The sequence below is a fragment of the Phasianus colchicus genome, chromosome 7 (genome assembly GCF_987193195.1).
Source record: "Phasianus colchicus chromosome 7, bPhaCol1.hap1.1, whole genome shotgun sequence".
Lineage (NCBI taxonomy): Eukaryota > Metazoa > Chordata > Aves > Galliformes > Phasianidae > Phasianus > Phasianus colchicus.
In genome coordinates this window covers 32,632,658-32,648,545 of record NC_143442.1, presented here as the reverse complement: position 1 = coordinate 32,648,545, position 15,888 = coordinate 32,632,658, and the positions used below count along the sequence as shown (strand labels likewise).

Genomic DNA, 15,888 nt, shown 5'->3' with positions numbered 1-15,888 from the left:
TGATTTGTTCTTTTGCAGGCCACCATTCCCTGATTCCTGACCATCGCCTGCTCCTCCAGCATCACTTCTCTTAAGATCCTCACAGTTCTTCATCAATTTCTTACCTTTTGAGGTTGGACTTGATGATCTTGAGGTTGGACTTGATGATCTTGAGGTTGGACTTGATGATCTTGAGGTTGGACTTGATGATCTTGAGGTTGGACTTGATGATCTTGAGGTTGGACTTGATGATCTTGAGGTTGGACTTGATGATCTTGAGGTTGGACTTGATGATCTTGAAGGTCTTTTCCAACCTGAGCAATTCTATGATTCTGTGATGATTCCCTGGGCACCGGCAGGGGCTCACTGAGGCCACAGGCAAGTTCCTCCCCTGCATTCCCTTCCAGCTGCTCGTTTCCCTGGGGAAAAAAACATGCACGGAGGGACTCTTGCTCGGGCTTTGCAGACAGCTGATGCAAAGGTTCATTGAGCTAACGGGTTTTCCTGCACTTTCGTATTTTGTAGCCTGGAGCCTTTTGTTAGGAGGTTATTGCTTGGCTAAATACAGATGAATTTGCATGAAAGTGCAGAAAAGTGTGTCCCAAACTAGGGCTTATCCACCATGTTTGCACCTCAGATAAAAGGTGCTCCATTTGAGTTTCAAAATGGCCATGGTAATATTTCTATCACCAAATTGAGCCCATTTGTGAACACCAAAAAGGGTCTCCCACATTCATTGTGAAGGTTTTCCCTGATGCAGATACTGAGCTTAAACCAAAAGCCTCTCTTTATAAAGGCTGGTCTTAGTGATGTGTTGGCAAAAGGTTTAGAAGGCAAAAGCTGACTGTGATACATCCCATCTTTGTGGTGTGACGATGTGCATCTTCTCTAATTGTACTTTCAGTATAGCTCTCGGTACAGATACGTTTCTACAAGAGATTTTCATGAATAAGGCACCTTCTTAAGTGAAGTGTTGTCAGTGTGGTCAGATTTCTTACCCAAGGATGAGGGATTTTTTCCTCAGTTGTTCATCCTTTTTTTTTTTTTTAATATCCTGGCTTTTTCTCTCCCTGAACTAGGAGGTAAGGGAAACCCAAGGAAGTTTCTGAAACAAAATGGGAATCAAAGCAGTTGTGAAGGACAGATCTAGAAATATAAGATGCAGCATTTTGGCAGTAGGAAAATAGATGATAATGTTTCTCTGTTTTATTTTGGTTTTCTTCCCAAAAACTCAGCGTTTCCTCAATGAGAAATAAGTCAGTTTTGAGCAGCACAGATACAGATACAGCCTCTGTGCTGATGGTATCAAAACAAATGTATCTGCATGGAGGCATTGCCTTACAACCTCCTGAACTCTCAGTAGTATCTGTTAGCATCTGTGCAACTCACCCCTACCCAACAAAGGAACCTGGCAGCCTTCCCTGGGGCAGGCAGGAAGGCCCACAGCTTTTTCACATCAGTATGACATGGGCCATCATTAACATGTTTGCATTTCGGATTCACTGAGGAAATCTGACGTGCATGTTTCTCCCCATTAGCTCATTCAGCTCATGCAACTTGTTTCACTCATGTGACCTTTCATTACGTATCCATCATTCCATTTTTCTTTCCCGTTAGAGTGAAATTGGACACAGCCCTCCTCCTGCCTACACCCCTATGTCAGGAGTAAGTATTTCACATTCAACCTTCATTCTTTAGGTTTTCTTCCTTCCTTCACTACCTGTTTTCTGCTTCCCTTCCCTTATTCTTACATAAATGTCTCAAAAACCAACACTGAATGCAGTTTATATACGTGTAAGCCATCCGATAGTCAGGGCTTGGATTTATCTATGAGCTCCAGGGATCCACAGGCAAAATCACTGCCAGTATTTCTTGGAAAAGCATTTAGAAAACAGGCTTGGATGAATCTGTCCATTTTTCCTTCCCGTTTATAGGTCATGATGTCGAAATTTCCTTGCACGCCCTTGCTGAGAAGCAGAATGGTAGGTTGAGTTGAACTGATGAGATGAGGTGTTGATGAAGCCCTGTGAGCAGCCCCCTGGGAGCAAACCGAGTTCAGAGATGGCAACGTCCTCTGTCCCCGACTTCCTCTGTAGAAGGAGATTTCCCTTGCATAAGGTTTAACTGTTTTGTTCAGAAATCACGGGAGGTTGCCACAGTAATAGAATAGGAGAAAACGTGTTTGCTCGTCTCTTGCAGCTATCTGCAGCCTCCTCATTTGCATAGGAGATAAGTTCTATACCCCATCTCTAGCCTCATTTCCTGCCAGCTTCCTCACTGCCCTCCCTGCACTGATGCTCTTCCTAGGGAAGGGATTTGCTCAGCAGCACGGGAAGTGGATGCTTTGGTAATCCTGCAGCACTGGAAATGCAGCAGTCTGAAGGATGGATGAGGCTTCTACTGCCCTGTGAAATGCATCATTGAGCAGCTGCGGCGGGAGAGCTGCAGGCATGCCTTGTAGAATCTTGCCTCTCTTTGCAGTCTCACTTCTAAGCTGCCTTCTCTTTCCCAACAGAACCAGTTCGTGTACAGAGATGGCGGCTATGCTGCAGAGCAGGGAGTGCCGATGCCGTACAGAGCTCCTGGCTGCATCATCCCAGAAGCCCCAGTTGCTCAGGGGGCGACAGCGGAGATCTTTGAAGACACCTGCTGCAACGGCACGCTGCGGAAGCAGGTGGCCACGCTGGCAAAGGAGGACAGCAGCACCCAGAGGTACAGCGCCGATCCCACGGTCTTCATACCTGAGCGGGTGATCCGGGGAGAGCTGGACGAGGACGGCTACATGACGCCAATGCGAGACAAACCCAAAACAGGTAACAGTTTGTCTTTCCAGAGAAGTTCCCCATGACTGCGTTCTCTATTTTTCTACATCAACTGCTTTTCACAAAAAGTGGCTTCATCAGCTAACCCAGCAGGACTGAGACGTTCCGACTGGATTAAAATTTCTTTGCAGGGGGATTCCCTTCTCATTGCTTAATATTCTGCTTGAGAGAGCTGACACCGCTTTAATGTTTTCGTATTTCCCCCTTCGTTTTTTGAGGCTGGAAGGGAACAAGAGAGAGGAATGATCTTATCCAAGGACAAATATTTGTGCTTTTTCCAAGAATCTTTCTTTGTCCAGCCACGGTCTCCACTTTGCTTTGTTTATTGATCTGCTTTATGGTCACAGCATTGTGGTTGGTAAATGTCAGGTTGAACATATCACAGAACCGATGCGCACGGTTGGCATTTTACACCCGAGAGAAGTTTAGGATTGAAACAATGCAGCGTGCTTTGGAGAGACCGCCGCTGCGAGGTGGCGTGTGCCTACGTTAGTGCCAGCTCAGCGCTATGCTTCCCTCTTGGCCTTCATTCTCTCCTTTCTTTTTAAATAGTGACGGCACTATTTTGCTGTTAGGGGATGTGTCGTTAGTAATTTGCTTTCAAACATTAGCATTATCTTTAAAGAAATTAATTAAAGCAGACGTAAATGCCAAGTAACTACTGGGTTTGCTACAGAATTTGGAAGCCTCTTGCTTCACGGTGGAAACAGAGGGGACTGTGAGACACGTGCACTTGTAATTTAAGGCAGCCAATATCTTTTTTTCTTCTCCTTTCCTATCCTTCCTATCTCCTTCCTAGGTACCTTCAAACCTTTCTACAACCAAGCCACACCTTTTTGTGGTGTTAACCCACGGCAAATGTTTTGAAGCCTCTGTAACGTGTGCCAACTGTTCTGGAGCTAACGTTAAGACTCTCTTGTACCCTTTCCATGACTCACTTCAATTATTTTTCATAATGCTTCAAGGCCCTTTGTCCTTCAAGGATGGACAGTTTTTAATCAGGCAGATTGTTCTATTAGAAATGAAGCTGTCTTAGAAGTTAAGCCTCTCTGCACAAAAGCCATCCCCAAGGGCTAACTAAGATTTCTGTAGAGCTTTCTGAATAGACCCACTGTGGAGCAGAGGGTTTGACTGATACATCCAAGGTTGCACAGTCGTCCATAGGGACAGAAGTGGCTCCGTGTGTTTGGCCCTGTAGTTCGTGCTCCAGCGGGAAGGCCAGGATCAGATGAGGCACTGGCTGTGGTTCAGCGTGAGCTGCAGTTCAGTTTTCAACTGTGCATCTGCGAGTCGCTGTTTCCCGGGGTCCCAGCTCTTAATTGTAGCTCATGCTGCTTGTTTAGGCTGTAAATTCGCTTTTAGCAAGAGAGCGCGTTCAACACAGATGGCACCTGGTGTCATCCGGAGTCGTAGGAATGGCTGGGCGGAAGAAGGCACTGGTCTGAGCCTGACGGTAACATAACAAGAGGGCTTGCTATGTGGATGCTCTTCTCTCAATCGTTGTTGATTGTTTTTTTTTTATCTTTCCTTAGATTACCTGAATCCAGTGGAAGAGAACCCGTTTGTCTCCCGGCGAAAGAACGGAGATCTCCAAGCTGTGGACAACCCAGAGTATCACAACGCTCCGAACGGGCAGCCCAAAGCAGAGGATGAGTACGTGAATGAGCCGTTGTACCTCAACACTTTTGCAAACACCTTGGAAAACGCTGAGTACCTGAAGAACAATTTGCCAGAGAAAGCCAAGAAGGCCTTTGACAACCCAGACTACTGGAATCACAGCCTGCCCCCACGAAGCACTCTCCAGCACCCGGACTACCTGCAAGAGTACAGCACAAAATACTTTTACAAACAGAACGGACGGATCCGGCCCATTGTGGCAGAGAATCCCGAATACCTCTCTGAGTTCTCCCTGAAACCTGGCACTGTGCTGCCCCCGCCGCCCTACAGACACCGGAACACAGTGGTGTAGCAACCGCGGTCATACAGAAGTGGAAAGGCAACCCCTTCTAGCTGCCTCACTCTTTCTCTTTTTCTCCTTCTCCCTTCCCTACTTCCCTTTTTTTCCTCCCACGAGCTTCCTCTTCTTGCCAGTTCACTCATTTTTGCTATTTCCAAGTGAAAGGATGTCTTGGAGTCATTCGTGGATTGGGTTGGGAACCGGAAAAGAAGGAAGGAAGGAAGGAAATAAAGAGGGAAGGAAAGAAGGAAGGAAGGAGACTGAGAGGAGGAGTGTACAGCCTGGTGTTTCTCGCCTTCCGCAGATCTGAGGGGCGAGCGGTCGGAGAAGCCAGACGGTACGGAAAATCCATGGCAGCGTCATCTGCCGTGAAGCTAGTCTCAGTGATTCCACCCAGACGCCGCTGTAGGGGAAGCCACAGAGAGGCTGTCTCTCTCAGGAACTGATGAGTCTGTACAGCATTCCTGGAAATCTCAATGCGGTTTCCATTAGGGGGAAAAATGGACAATTTTTATATCGCGTGTAATAGCACAGTAATTGAGATTGAGAATCCAGTTTCTTTCTCTAATACTTTCTATCCCAGCAACTGAAAATGGCTAACTTGGCTTTTCATAATCGTTCCGATCTTCATCGTGGCTTTCCCAGAAATGACGATGCGACTCTGAGAGCCAGCGCAATCTTGTTCTGAGCTACGCCACGATTTTGTGCCGCTTCCTAACCGCAGAGACTCCAGCTCAGAACCGATGCGTGACATGACCATTTTTGTATATGTGCCCACGGGACAAACGTTTTAAACAGAAAAATCCTTTCAGAAACGAGTAACAAAGCCCCCACCCCCCACGTGTTCTTCTTGAACCTAAAAGGCCAAGAAATCAAGATTTGTACGTAGAAGGCTCAGTTTTCCTGTTTTATACCTGCTGAACATAGGTACATAAACGCAAATAAATTCTTCCCTCTTTTTCTTCTTTGGGATCACGAAGGTAGTTGGGGATGCTGTCAGGCAATGCTGAGGATGAGACGGAGCGCCGGAGAGTTCGCCGTGGGTCACGGAGTCAGCCCGGCTCTCCGTGGGGCTGGTGGGAAGGGTCCTTGGAACTGGAAGAAAGAAAGACACTGGACTGGAGAAAACGCACATAGAAGTTCACTGGAAAGTTAGTTTGCACTTAAGCTCTGATTTTATTTGAACTGTTTTCTGGATTTTGAATGAAGCAATATGGAAGTGACCAGCAAAATACAAAATAATAATTTTAAATTTTAAAAAAAGTGAATTATATGTAAAGGATGACTGTGGAAATGCCAAAATGAAGCATATCAAGTCTTTGGTACACCGTCCACCATTTCGGAGAGGCATTGCATTGACTGTTTCAGAGAACACAGTGACAGAGCAGCCAGCTCTCACTGCTGCCGCATGAAGGACAGCACAGCAAGCCCTGGAAGGGATCCAAGGAGGAGAATGCCTTGCTCCGGCGTGCAGCACGGTACGGAATGCTTTTTTCTAACAGGAGGATTACTCTGTCACAGAACACGGCGTACGTGATGTTTGCTAAGTCAAAATGTGCACGACTCGCAGAGCTTTCGGTCACAAAATGTAAACAGGTATGAGTTGGCCTCCCCGCACCGGGTTCTGCGTTCATCAGCCTCAGTTTTTAGGTAGAAACCTGCACGCCCCTCCTCCTGCCGGGAAGGAACCTCCAGCCACTGTTCGGGGTGTGCTCAGCAGATGGAGCTGGGAGGGGTGGAGCAGCGCTGCTGATGGTTTGCTCCTGGTGTGCCAACGCCTCCTGCGTGAGCATTTGTGCACCTGGTTCCCACCGAAAATCTTCAGGTTGCATTAAGTACCTGTAAAGAGCTGTCTGTGTCTCATTAAGGCTCTTAAGAAGGGGGAGTAATACCTGTTGGAGGGCAGTATTTCAGTTTATGCACTTCAGTGCTATTAATGGCGAGATCTTTGGGGTAACCCCGCAACAAAACCAGCAACAATCAGTGGTCTGGAAGTTGAATCCGGTTCCTCCACAATCCTGCCTACAAACGCAGCTTGCAATACGGACTGCAATCCTGGTGGCTCGGGGGCAGCCTGACAAAAGGTAGGAGGAGTTTTAGAAGCTGGGCGGTCGGTGGCGGAAAGGAAACGTGTGATCGCTGAGCCGGGGCTGGTTCTGCCAACAGCCTGCTCCTGTGCCACGTGCGCCCAGGCCATCTCGAGCCAGCCGAGCTCACCTCCGGCTGCAGGGCACTGCTAGGCTTGCTGCGTGGGGCTCTTTGGAGCTATTGAAGGGAGATGCCGGGCCAGATGGGAACAGAGCAAATGACCAGCACACCGCTGAGGTGAGATCAGCGATCGGGGAATGTCACGTAGCTCAAAGGCTGCGTCTCCTTCTGACGCCATCTGTAACTTCCTGATTGTGATGGGAAACAGAGGATGGCACACAGTGTCCTGGGCACCTCACTCCTGGAAGGTTTGCTGGTGACAGTATTGAAGCACGTAAGCAGCTTAGGTGCTGTAGGTAGGCGGAGCAGAGGGGGAAGAAGGGGTAGTCCATTTATCCCTGAACAGGTCACATAACAGAGTAACTCCAAATGGAGAAAAACAATGGCTGCACCGCTTGTGCGTGAATTCAGAGAGGGGCACGTGAAAGCGACTGGGGGAGAGGGACACGCGTCTCCAAAATCAGACAGCTGCTCGTGGAAGGTGGAGACCTGTTTGTTCCTCTGGTGATAAAGTAAGTAGGACCGGTGTTCAAAAGAATCAAAATGTAAATAACATTTTAGCATTTCTTACGTAGCTTGAATTATTTATTCATTGTAATCGTTGTCTGTGGGTAAGGCGCGCTTGGTAGCGTGGGAACGCAGCGTTCCTTGGACGGAGGCAGCGCGTGGGGCAGGCTGTCACCTGGCACTGGGGGCTATCCACACACAAAGTGCATTTTGTCAGCACAAAGCTGTAGGTGAGCATCGGCAGAATTATTTTCTCCATCTCTGATTAATTCTCTGGTTCTACAGCTGTATCTATTACACGCCACCATCGGCTCCTATGGTTTTTTCACAGGCAGACGCCTATTGGTTGAGGTTTTCCTTTTGCTCACGCATAAAAGAAAAGCAGTGCACTGCTTCTCAATAGCAGATACCTCTTTCGGCCTTTGTCTAAGGCAAATATGCTAAATGAAGGAGAGCAACAGCCTGTTTTCACCTTCTCTCTTGCAGCGATCTTTTTAGATGCTACCTGCCGAGCTGAGGGCTAGTTCTGACCTAAGCGGAAGCTGCACCTCATTGATTGCTTTAATAAATAAATAATTTTTTTTTTTTTTTGTAAAATAGCTAAGGAGTTAAGCATATATGGCCATTTGCTTAGATGTAGTGGAGCATTTACAACTTGTCTTGAGTGCATAGCAGTGACTGGAGTCATCACATGGATCTGCTCCAGGTACCCGAAGCTCAGCTCAGAGATGTTTCTCCTCCTACAAAAAAAAAAAAAAGGTTGCGCTGACCCTGGATCCCAGCACTTGGTGGAAATGCACTCCTGACCGCAGGGACCGTATGCAGTGAGCTCATTTCACGCGGTCCTCTGGCGTAGCGAGGAGAAGCCTTGAAATGGTGTGTGCAGGGCAGCTGTGTTATTGCTACCGGGACCCGTGCGGGCAGAGGGGATCCAGTGCTTATTGCCAGTTGAAAGCTGGGTGCAAGCTCAGGTAGGCGTTCATCTCCTTTGAAGGCTCTTCAGCTCAAGGGGGACCTGTAGAAAATAGGCTTTAACGAGGACTAGTCAAGCCTCAGGTGATCAGTGACCTCTTGCGCTCTTAAAGACCATCTCCTCAGAGCAGACAGCATCACCCGGAGTTCTCTTCTGCCATTGTTTGAAAGAGATGTTTTTACTTGCAATAATATAAAAAAGACTGTACATCCGTTCATTTCTAGATCTGTCACCTGTAGCTGTAGATCTCTGCTGCTGACAGAGCAGCTCATCTGTTGTTACGCAGTCTGGATTTGGGTTCAAATGTCACTTCCGCAAGCCAGGGCTGCGCACAGGCAGGGGCTGGTGGCTGCGGTATTACATTTCCTCACACACAAAGAAGAGTGGCTGTCCATGAGGGCAGCCCCAGCTGCTCAGAACATGCCTTGGTTTTTATTTTTGGCCTTTTGCTAAGTGTTACGCAGGTAGAAATGGCCACCATTAAAGTGGGGTTTTCAAATCAGGAATAAGTAACGATGTTCTGCGGTTTGAAGCAACTCTCAAATGTCCAAGAATGAAGGTGGACGCAAGTCACTCTACTGAAGCACACGGTCATACTCCACCACTCCGCTTTAGTACCTGACGCTGTGAGGGGGCTCGCTGCTCTCGGGGAGATGGCTGGAAGGTAAGGCATCTCCATTTGTCCCACGGCCACGGCTGGTATCTGTGTGTAAGCCGGGACAAGGCAGAGCATCCTCTGGGATCTGTGACGTATGTCTGATGGCAGTGGGACTTGCTGAAACTCAGAGGTAGGTTGAAGTGGTGAGCCCAGGTGGGGTGGGAGGTCTGTGCCGAGCCAGGAGGAAGAGCAAGGAGGAAGCTAAGGACATTATCCCTGTTAGGAAGCGTGAATAGTTAGCACTACTTTTATTTTTTAATTCTTCTTTATAATTAGAGAGTTTTGGACCTCGGTAGAGAGGGATTTTAGAGATTTGTAAGGTGTCAGGCCACGTGAGTAGATGCATCCCTGTTCCTCTCTCTCCCAGTAAAAAAAAAAAAAAAAAAAAAAAAAGCCATGAGATTGTGCTCCAAAAAGCGTTGCGGATGGAACCATCGGGGCTGAGGTGCACCCTGCACAGCACACTCTTGCCGATGGCAGCACCCCCGTCCCTGTGCCCTGCCCAGGCTGCGAGCCCTCTTAGGGATAAAACACCCTATTATGTCCATAGCGCTCCGAAGACTAAGCCCTTTTGGGATAACCACAGTAATAAACTGTGAATGGTATTTTATAAATGTAGATACGTATGCCGTTCCTTTGAGGTAAGGTACTATGACATATGTAGCATAAGCTGGTACTGCTGTAACATGGGTCGATTAATACTGAGCAGCTGTGTAAGGGGTAGCTAACTTTGAATGCACTCAAGGCAGCGTTCCTTTGCAGGTGGGGCAGAAGGAAGTTGCTGGGTCCTCGTCTTTTCACGGTGGAGCATACCGATAATGCAAATTATTGAGAACACAGTTTTTAATAGCATTCCAACGCTGGAAATGGGTGTGCATTTGTAACATTATTCGCAATGGTTTTCACCTTTTGGTTTGGTTTATCTTCTGCCCAGTTTTTGACATTTCCCCAACATCGTAAGCTGGAGTTTCTAAAGAGGTAGCAACCCTAGGGTATGGAGGGGAAATGGAGGGGGAAAGAAATCTCTTTGTAAAAACAGAGATATCTAAAATACGTTGGCTGTCCTTGTGGTCCTCAAACTATGTGTTCTGTAGGGTGAAGCTCACCTTCCCAAGCTGGGAAGACAACGAGGTTGGGCCCCAGCCGGGAGGAGATGCAGGAGCAGAGAGAGGTGGAGGTGGGGCTGAGGGGGCTCTGGGTTCGGGGCAGTTCTCTGGGTTCTAACAGCGCTAAGAGATCACAACACAGTAATTCTGCCTTAGAAGTACCTTCAGAAGAAGAGGAGCATCTGTTTGTTGGGGAAGACGCTCATTTCGCGCAAAGTGATGCATTCAGAGTTAGCTGCCTTTCTGAAACAAAAACACAAAAATACAAAAACTACTGTATGTTACTTTGAAAATGTGAATAGTATTTTTATAGCTTGTTAAAAACACAGCTAGTTGCATTTGTAAATAAGGATAATGTTGCTTTTATTTTCCTTGTGGTCACCATTATTTGGAACATAATCGTCCTTAGGGTTGATTTGTATATAGGTAATTTGCTTGTGATTTATGAGCTCCCTCCCCTTTTCTTTCTTCCCCCTCCCACCCTCCGCTTTCGGTTAGGAATACCATTTTTGTCATTCTGTGTGATTCTGTGTTTTAGCACTATTGTGGTGTGTTCAGACTTTCTGCACTTGCTTACACAGTAGGGTATGCCAGTTGTGTGTGGCGTAACGTTACTTTAACCTTTCCTTTCTCATATTTTAGCTGTTGAGGATTATGCACCGTTAAGACACTGACCTGGGTTAATATTAGGTACATATTTTAGCATAATTTCCCTTCTTTTCATGGTTTCTCGTTTGTTTTTCTTTTTCTTTTTGCCTTCCCTCCCCTTCTGTCGTGTTTGGAGGCTGGGGAGAAGCCTGCAGACTTTCTCTGTGTGCGGTTATACTTTGCCCCCCGTGTGCAGTCCCACGTTTCTCCTCATGGCACTTGGGCTAGAGCTTTATCTGTTTGTTAAGGCAAATGTAGACTGCGACCCACCTCGCATCGACCCACGCTCATCCCAGCTGAACAATTTGAAAACTGTTCTGCCTTTTTGTTACATGAATCTGTCAGAAATATATTTTTAATTTAATATAAATGAAATTCAATAAAATACGAAACAAAATGCCTTCGTGTGCGCGTCGAGTTTCTTCGCAGGGCTTCTTCCCCGTGACAAGGAAGGGCGGCGGGCACCCCTGCCTTACACCACGCTCAAAACACGCCCTAAAACACAATAACATAATATGCAATAACACACTATAACACGCTACAACATGCAATAAAATAACAGGCAATAACACAACACGCAATAACACGCTATAGCACAACACGCAGTAGCATGCAGTAGCACGCAATAACAAGCAATAGCACCACACACACACCACACACACACACCACACACACACACCACACACACACACCACACACACACACCACACACACACACACCACACACACCACACACACACACCACACACACACACCACACACACACACCACACACACACACACCACACACACACACACCACACACACACACACCACACACACACACCACACACACACACCACACACACACACCACACACACACACCACACACACACACCACACACACACACCACACACACACACCACACACACACACCACACGCTAACACCACACACACACACCACACGCTAACACCACACACACACACCACACGCTAACACCACACACACACACCACACGCTAACACCACACACACACACCACACGCTAACACACAACACACACCACACGCTAACACCACACACACACACCACACGCTAACACCACACGCTAACACCACACACACACACCACACGCTAACACCACACACACACACCACACGCTAACACCACACACACACACCACACGCTAACACCACACACACACACCACACGCTAACACCACACACACACACCACACACACACACCACACACACACACCACACACACACACCACACGCTAACACCACACGCTAACACCACACGCTAACACCACACGCTAACACCACACACACACTCCACACGCTAACACCACACACACACTCCACACGCTAACACCACACACACACACCACACGCTAACACCACACACACACACCACACGCTAACACCACACACACACACCACACGCTAACACCACACACACACCACACGCTAACACCACACACACACACCACACGCTAACACCACACACACACTCCACACGCTAACACCACACACACACTCCACACGCTAACACCACACACACACACCACACGCTAACACCACACACACACACCACACGCTAACACCACACACACACACCACACGCTAACACCACACACACACACCACACGCTAACACCACACACACACACCACACGCTAACACCACACACACACACCACACGCTAACACCACACACACACACCACACGCTAACACCACACACACACACCACACGCTAACACCACACACACACACCACACACACACACCACACGCTAACACCACACGCTAACACCACACACACACTCCACACGCTAACACCACACACACACACCACACGCTAACACCACACACACACCACACGCTAACACCACACACACACACCACACGCTAACACCACACACACACTCCACACGCTAACACCACACACACACACTACACGCTAACACCACACACACACACCACACGCTAACACCACACACACACACCACACGCTAACACCACACACACACACCACACGCTAACACCACACACACACACCACACACACACACCACACACACACACCACACGCTAACACCACACACACACACCACACACACACACCACACACACACACCACACACACACACCACACGCTAACACCACACACACACACCACACGCTAACACCACACACACACACCACACGCTAACACCACACACACACACCACACACTAACACACAACACAGCACGCCACAACCCGGCACCGCACGCCATAAAATAACACGCAACTTCACGCAACATAACACACCGCAGCACACCATACCCAGCCCCCCCCCCAGTTATATATTTTATAAATATATATAAAAACATCATTTAAAAGCAAAAATAAATTTTAAAAAACGAAAATTTAAAAAAAAGGCACGCAATACCACGCAATACCACACAATAACACACACTAACACAAAACACAGCACGCCACAACCCGGCACTGCACGCCATAAAATAACACGCAACTTCACGCAACATAACACACCACAGCACACCATACCCAGCCCCTCCACAGTTATATATTTTATAAATATATATAAAAAAATCATTTAAAAGTAAAAAAAATTTTAAAAAAGGAAAATTAAAAAAAAAAAATTAAAAAAAATTAAATATAAAAAAGGGCACGCAATACCACGCAATACCACGCAATACCACGCAATACCACGCAATACCACGCAATACCACGCAATACCACGCAATACCACGCAATACCACGCAATACCACGCAATACCACGCAATACCACGCAATACCACGCAATACCACGCAATACCACGCAATACCACGCAATACCACGCAATACCACGCAATACCACGCAATACCACGCAATACCACGCAATACCACGCAATACCACGCAATACCACGCAATACCACGCAATACCACGCAATACCACGCAATACCACGCAATACCACGCAATACCACGCAATACCACGCAATACCACGCAATACCACGCAATACCACGCAATACCACGCAATACCACGCAATACCACGCAATACCACGCAATACCACGCAATACCACGCAATACCACGCAATACCACGCAATACCACGCAATACCACGCAATACCACGCAATACCACGCAATACCACGCAATACCACGCAATACCACGCAATACCACGCAATACCACGCAATACCACGCAATACCACGCAATACCACGCAATACCACGCAATACCACGCAATACCACGCAATACCACGCAATACCACGCAATACCACGCAATACCACGCAATACCACGCAATACCACGCAATACCACGCAATACCACGCAATACCACGCAATACCACGCAATACCACGCAATACCACGCAATACCACGCAATACCACGCAATACCACGCAATACCACGCAATACCACGCAATACCACGCAATACCACGCAATACCACGCAATACCACGCAATACCACGCAATACCACGCAATACCACGCAATACCACGCAATACCACGCAATACCACGCAATACCACGCAATACCACGCAATACCACGCAATACCACGCAATACCACGCAATACCACGCAATACCACGCAATACCACGCAATACCACGCAATACCACGCAATACCACGCAATACCACGCAATACCACGCAATACCACGCAATACCACGCAATACCACGCAATACCACGCAATACCACGCAATACCACGCAATACCACGCAATACCACGCAATACCACGCAATACCACGCAATACCACGCAATACCACGCAATACCACGCAATACCACGCAATACCACGCAATACCACGCAATACCACGCAATACCACGCAATACCACGCAATACCACGCAATACCACGCAATACCACGCAATACCACGCAATACCACGCAATACCACGCAATACCACGCAATACCACGCAATACCACGCAATACCACGCAATACCACGCAATACCACGCAATACCACGCAATACCACGCAATACCACGCAATACCACGCAATACCACGCAATACCACGCAATACCACGCAATACCACGCAATACCACGCAATACCACGCAATACCACGCAATACCACGCAATACCACGCAATACCACGCAATACCACGCAATACCACGCAATACCACGCAATACCACGCAATACCACGCAATACCACGCAATACCACGCAATACCACGCAATACCACGCAATACCACGCAATACCACGCAATACCACGCAATACCACGCAATACCACGCAATACCACGCAATACCACGCAATACCACGCAATACCACGCAATACCACGCAATACCACGCAATACCACGCAATACCACGCAATACCACGCAATACCACGCAATACCACGCAATACCACGCAATACCACGCAATACCACGCAATACCACGCAATACCACGCAATACCACGCAATACCACGCAATACCACGCAATACCACGCAATACCACGCAATACCACGCAATACCACGCAATACCACGCAATACCACGCAATACCACGCAATACCACGCAATACCACGCAATACCACGCAATACCACGCAATACCACGCAATACCACGCAATACCACGCAATACCACGCAATACCACGCAATACCACGCAATACCACGCAATACCACGCAATACCACGCAATACCACGCAATACCACGCAATACCACGCAATACCACGCAATACCACGCAATACCACGCAATACCACGCAATACCACGCAATACCACGCAATACCACGCAATACCACGCAATACCACGCAATACCACGCAATACCACGCAATACCACGCAATACCACGCAATACCACGCAATACCACGCAATACCACGCAATACCACGCAATACCACGCAATACCACGCAATACCACGCAATACCACGCAATACCACGCAATACCACGCAATACCACGCAATACCACGCAATACCACGCAATACCACGCAATACCACGCAATACCACGCAATACCACGCAATACCACGCAATACCACGCAATACCACGCAATACCACGCAATACCACGCAATACCACGCAATACCACGCAATACCACGCAATACCAC

The 15,888-nt window shown here is 47.8% G+C and overlaps 2 protein-coding genes across 16 annotated transcripts in view; one reads left to right on the top strand and one right to left on the bottom strand.

Moving 5' to 3' along the window:
* ERBB4 (erb-b2 receptor tyrosine kinase 4) overlaps positions 1-10,766 on the top strand; it is a 507,767-nt gene extending 497,001 nt beyond the window's left edge. For 3 of the 8 annotated variants that reach the window (XM_090144449.1, XM_090144446.1, XM_090144451.1), the window contains 3 exons: positions 1,914-1,961; positions 2,495-2,792; positions 4,334-10,766. In XM_090144449.1, the coding sequence (XP_090000575.1) occupies positions 1,914-1,961; positions 2,495-2,792; positions 4,334-4,770 (783 nt within the window). In that variant the 3' untranslated portion in view covers positions 4,771-10,766. Of the gene's footprint in view, positions 1-1,596; positions 1,645-1,913; positions 1,962-2,494; positions 2,793-4,333 lie in introns of all 8 variants that reach the window. The other 5 variants (XM_090144445.1, XM_090144447.1, XM_090144452.1 and 2 more) reach the window with 2 other exon arrangements.
* The window catches only part of CPS1 (carbamoyl-phosphate synthase 1), a 256,402-nt gene continuing 251,278 nt past the window's right edge, over positions 10,765-15,888 (bottom strand). For all 8 annotated transcript variants that reach the window (XR_016468447.1, XR_016468446.1, XR_016468445.1 and 5 more), the window contains one exon: positions 10,765-11,353. The gene's annotated coding sequence lies outside the window, so the exon portion shown is untranslated. The remainder of the gene's footprint in view (positions 11,354-15,888) is intronic.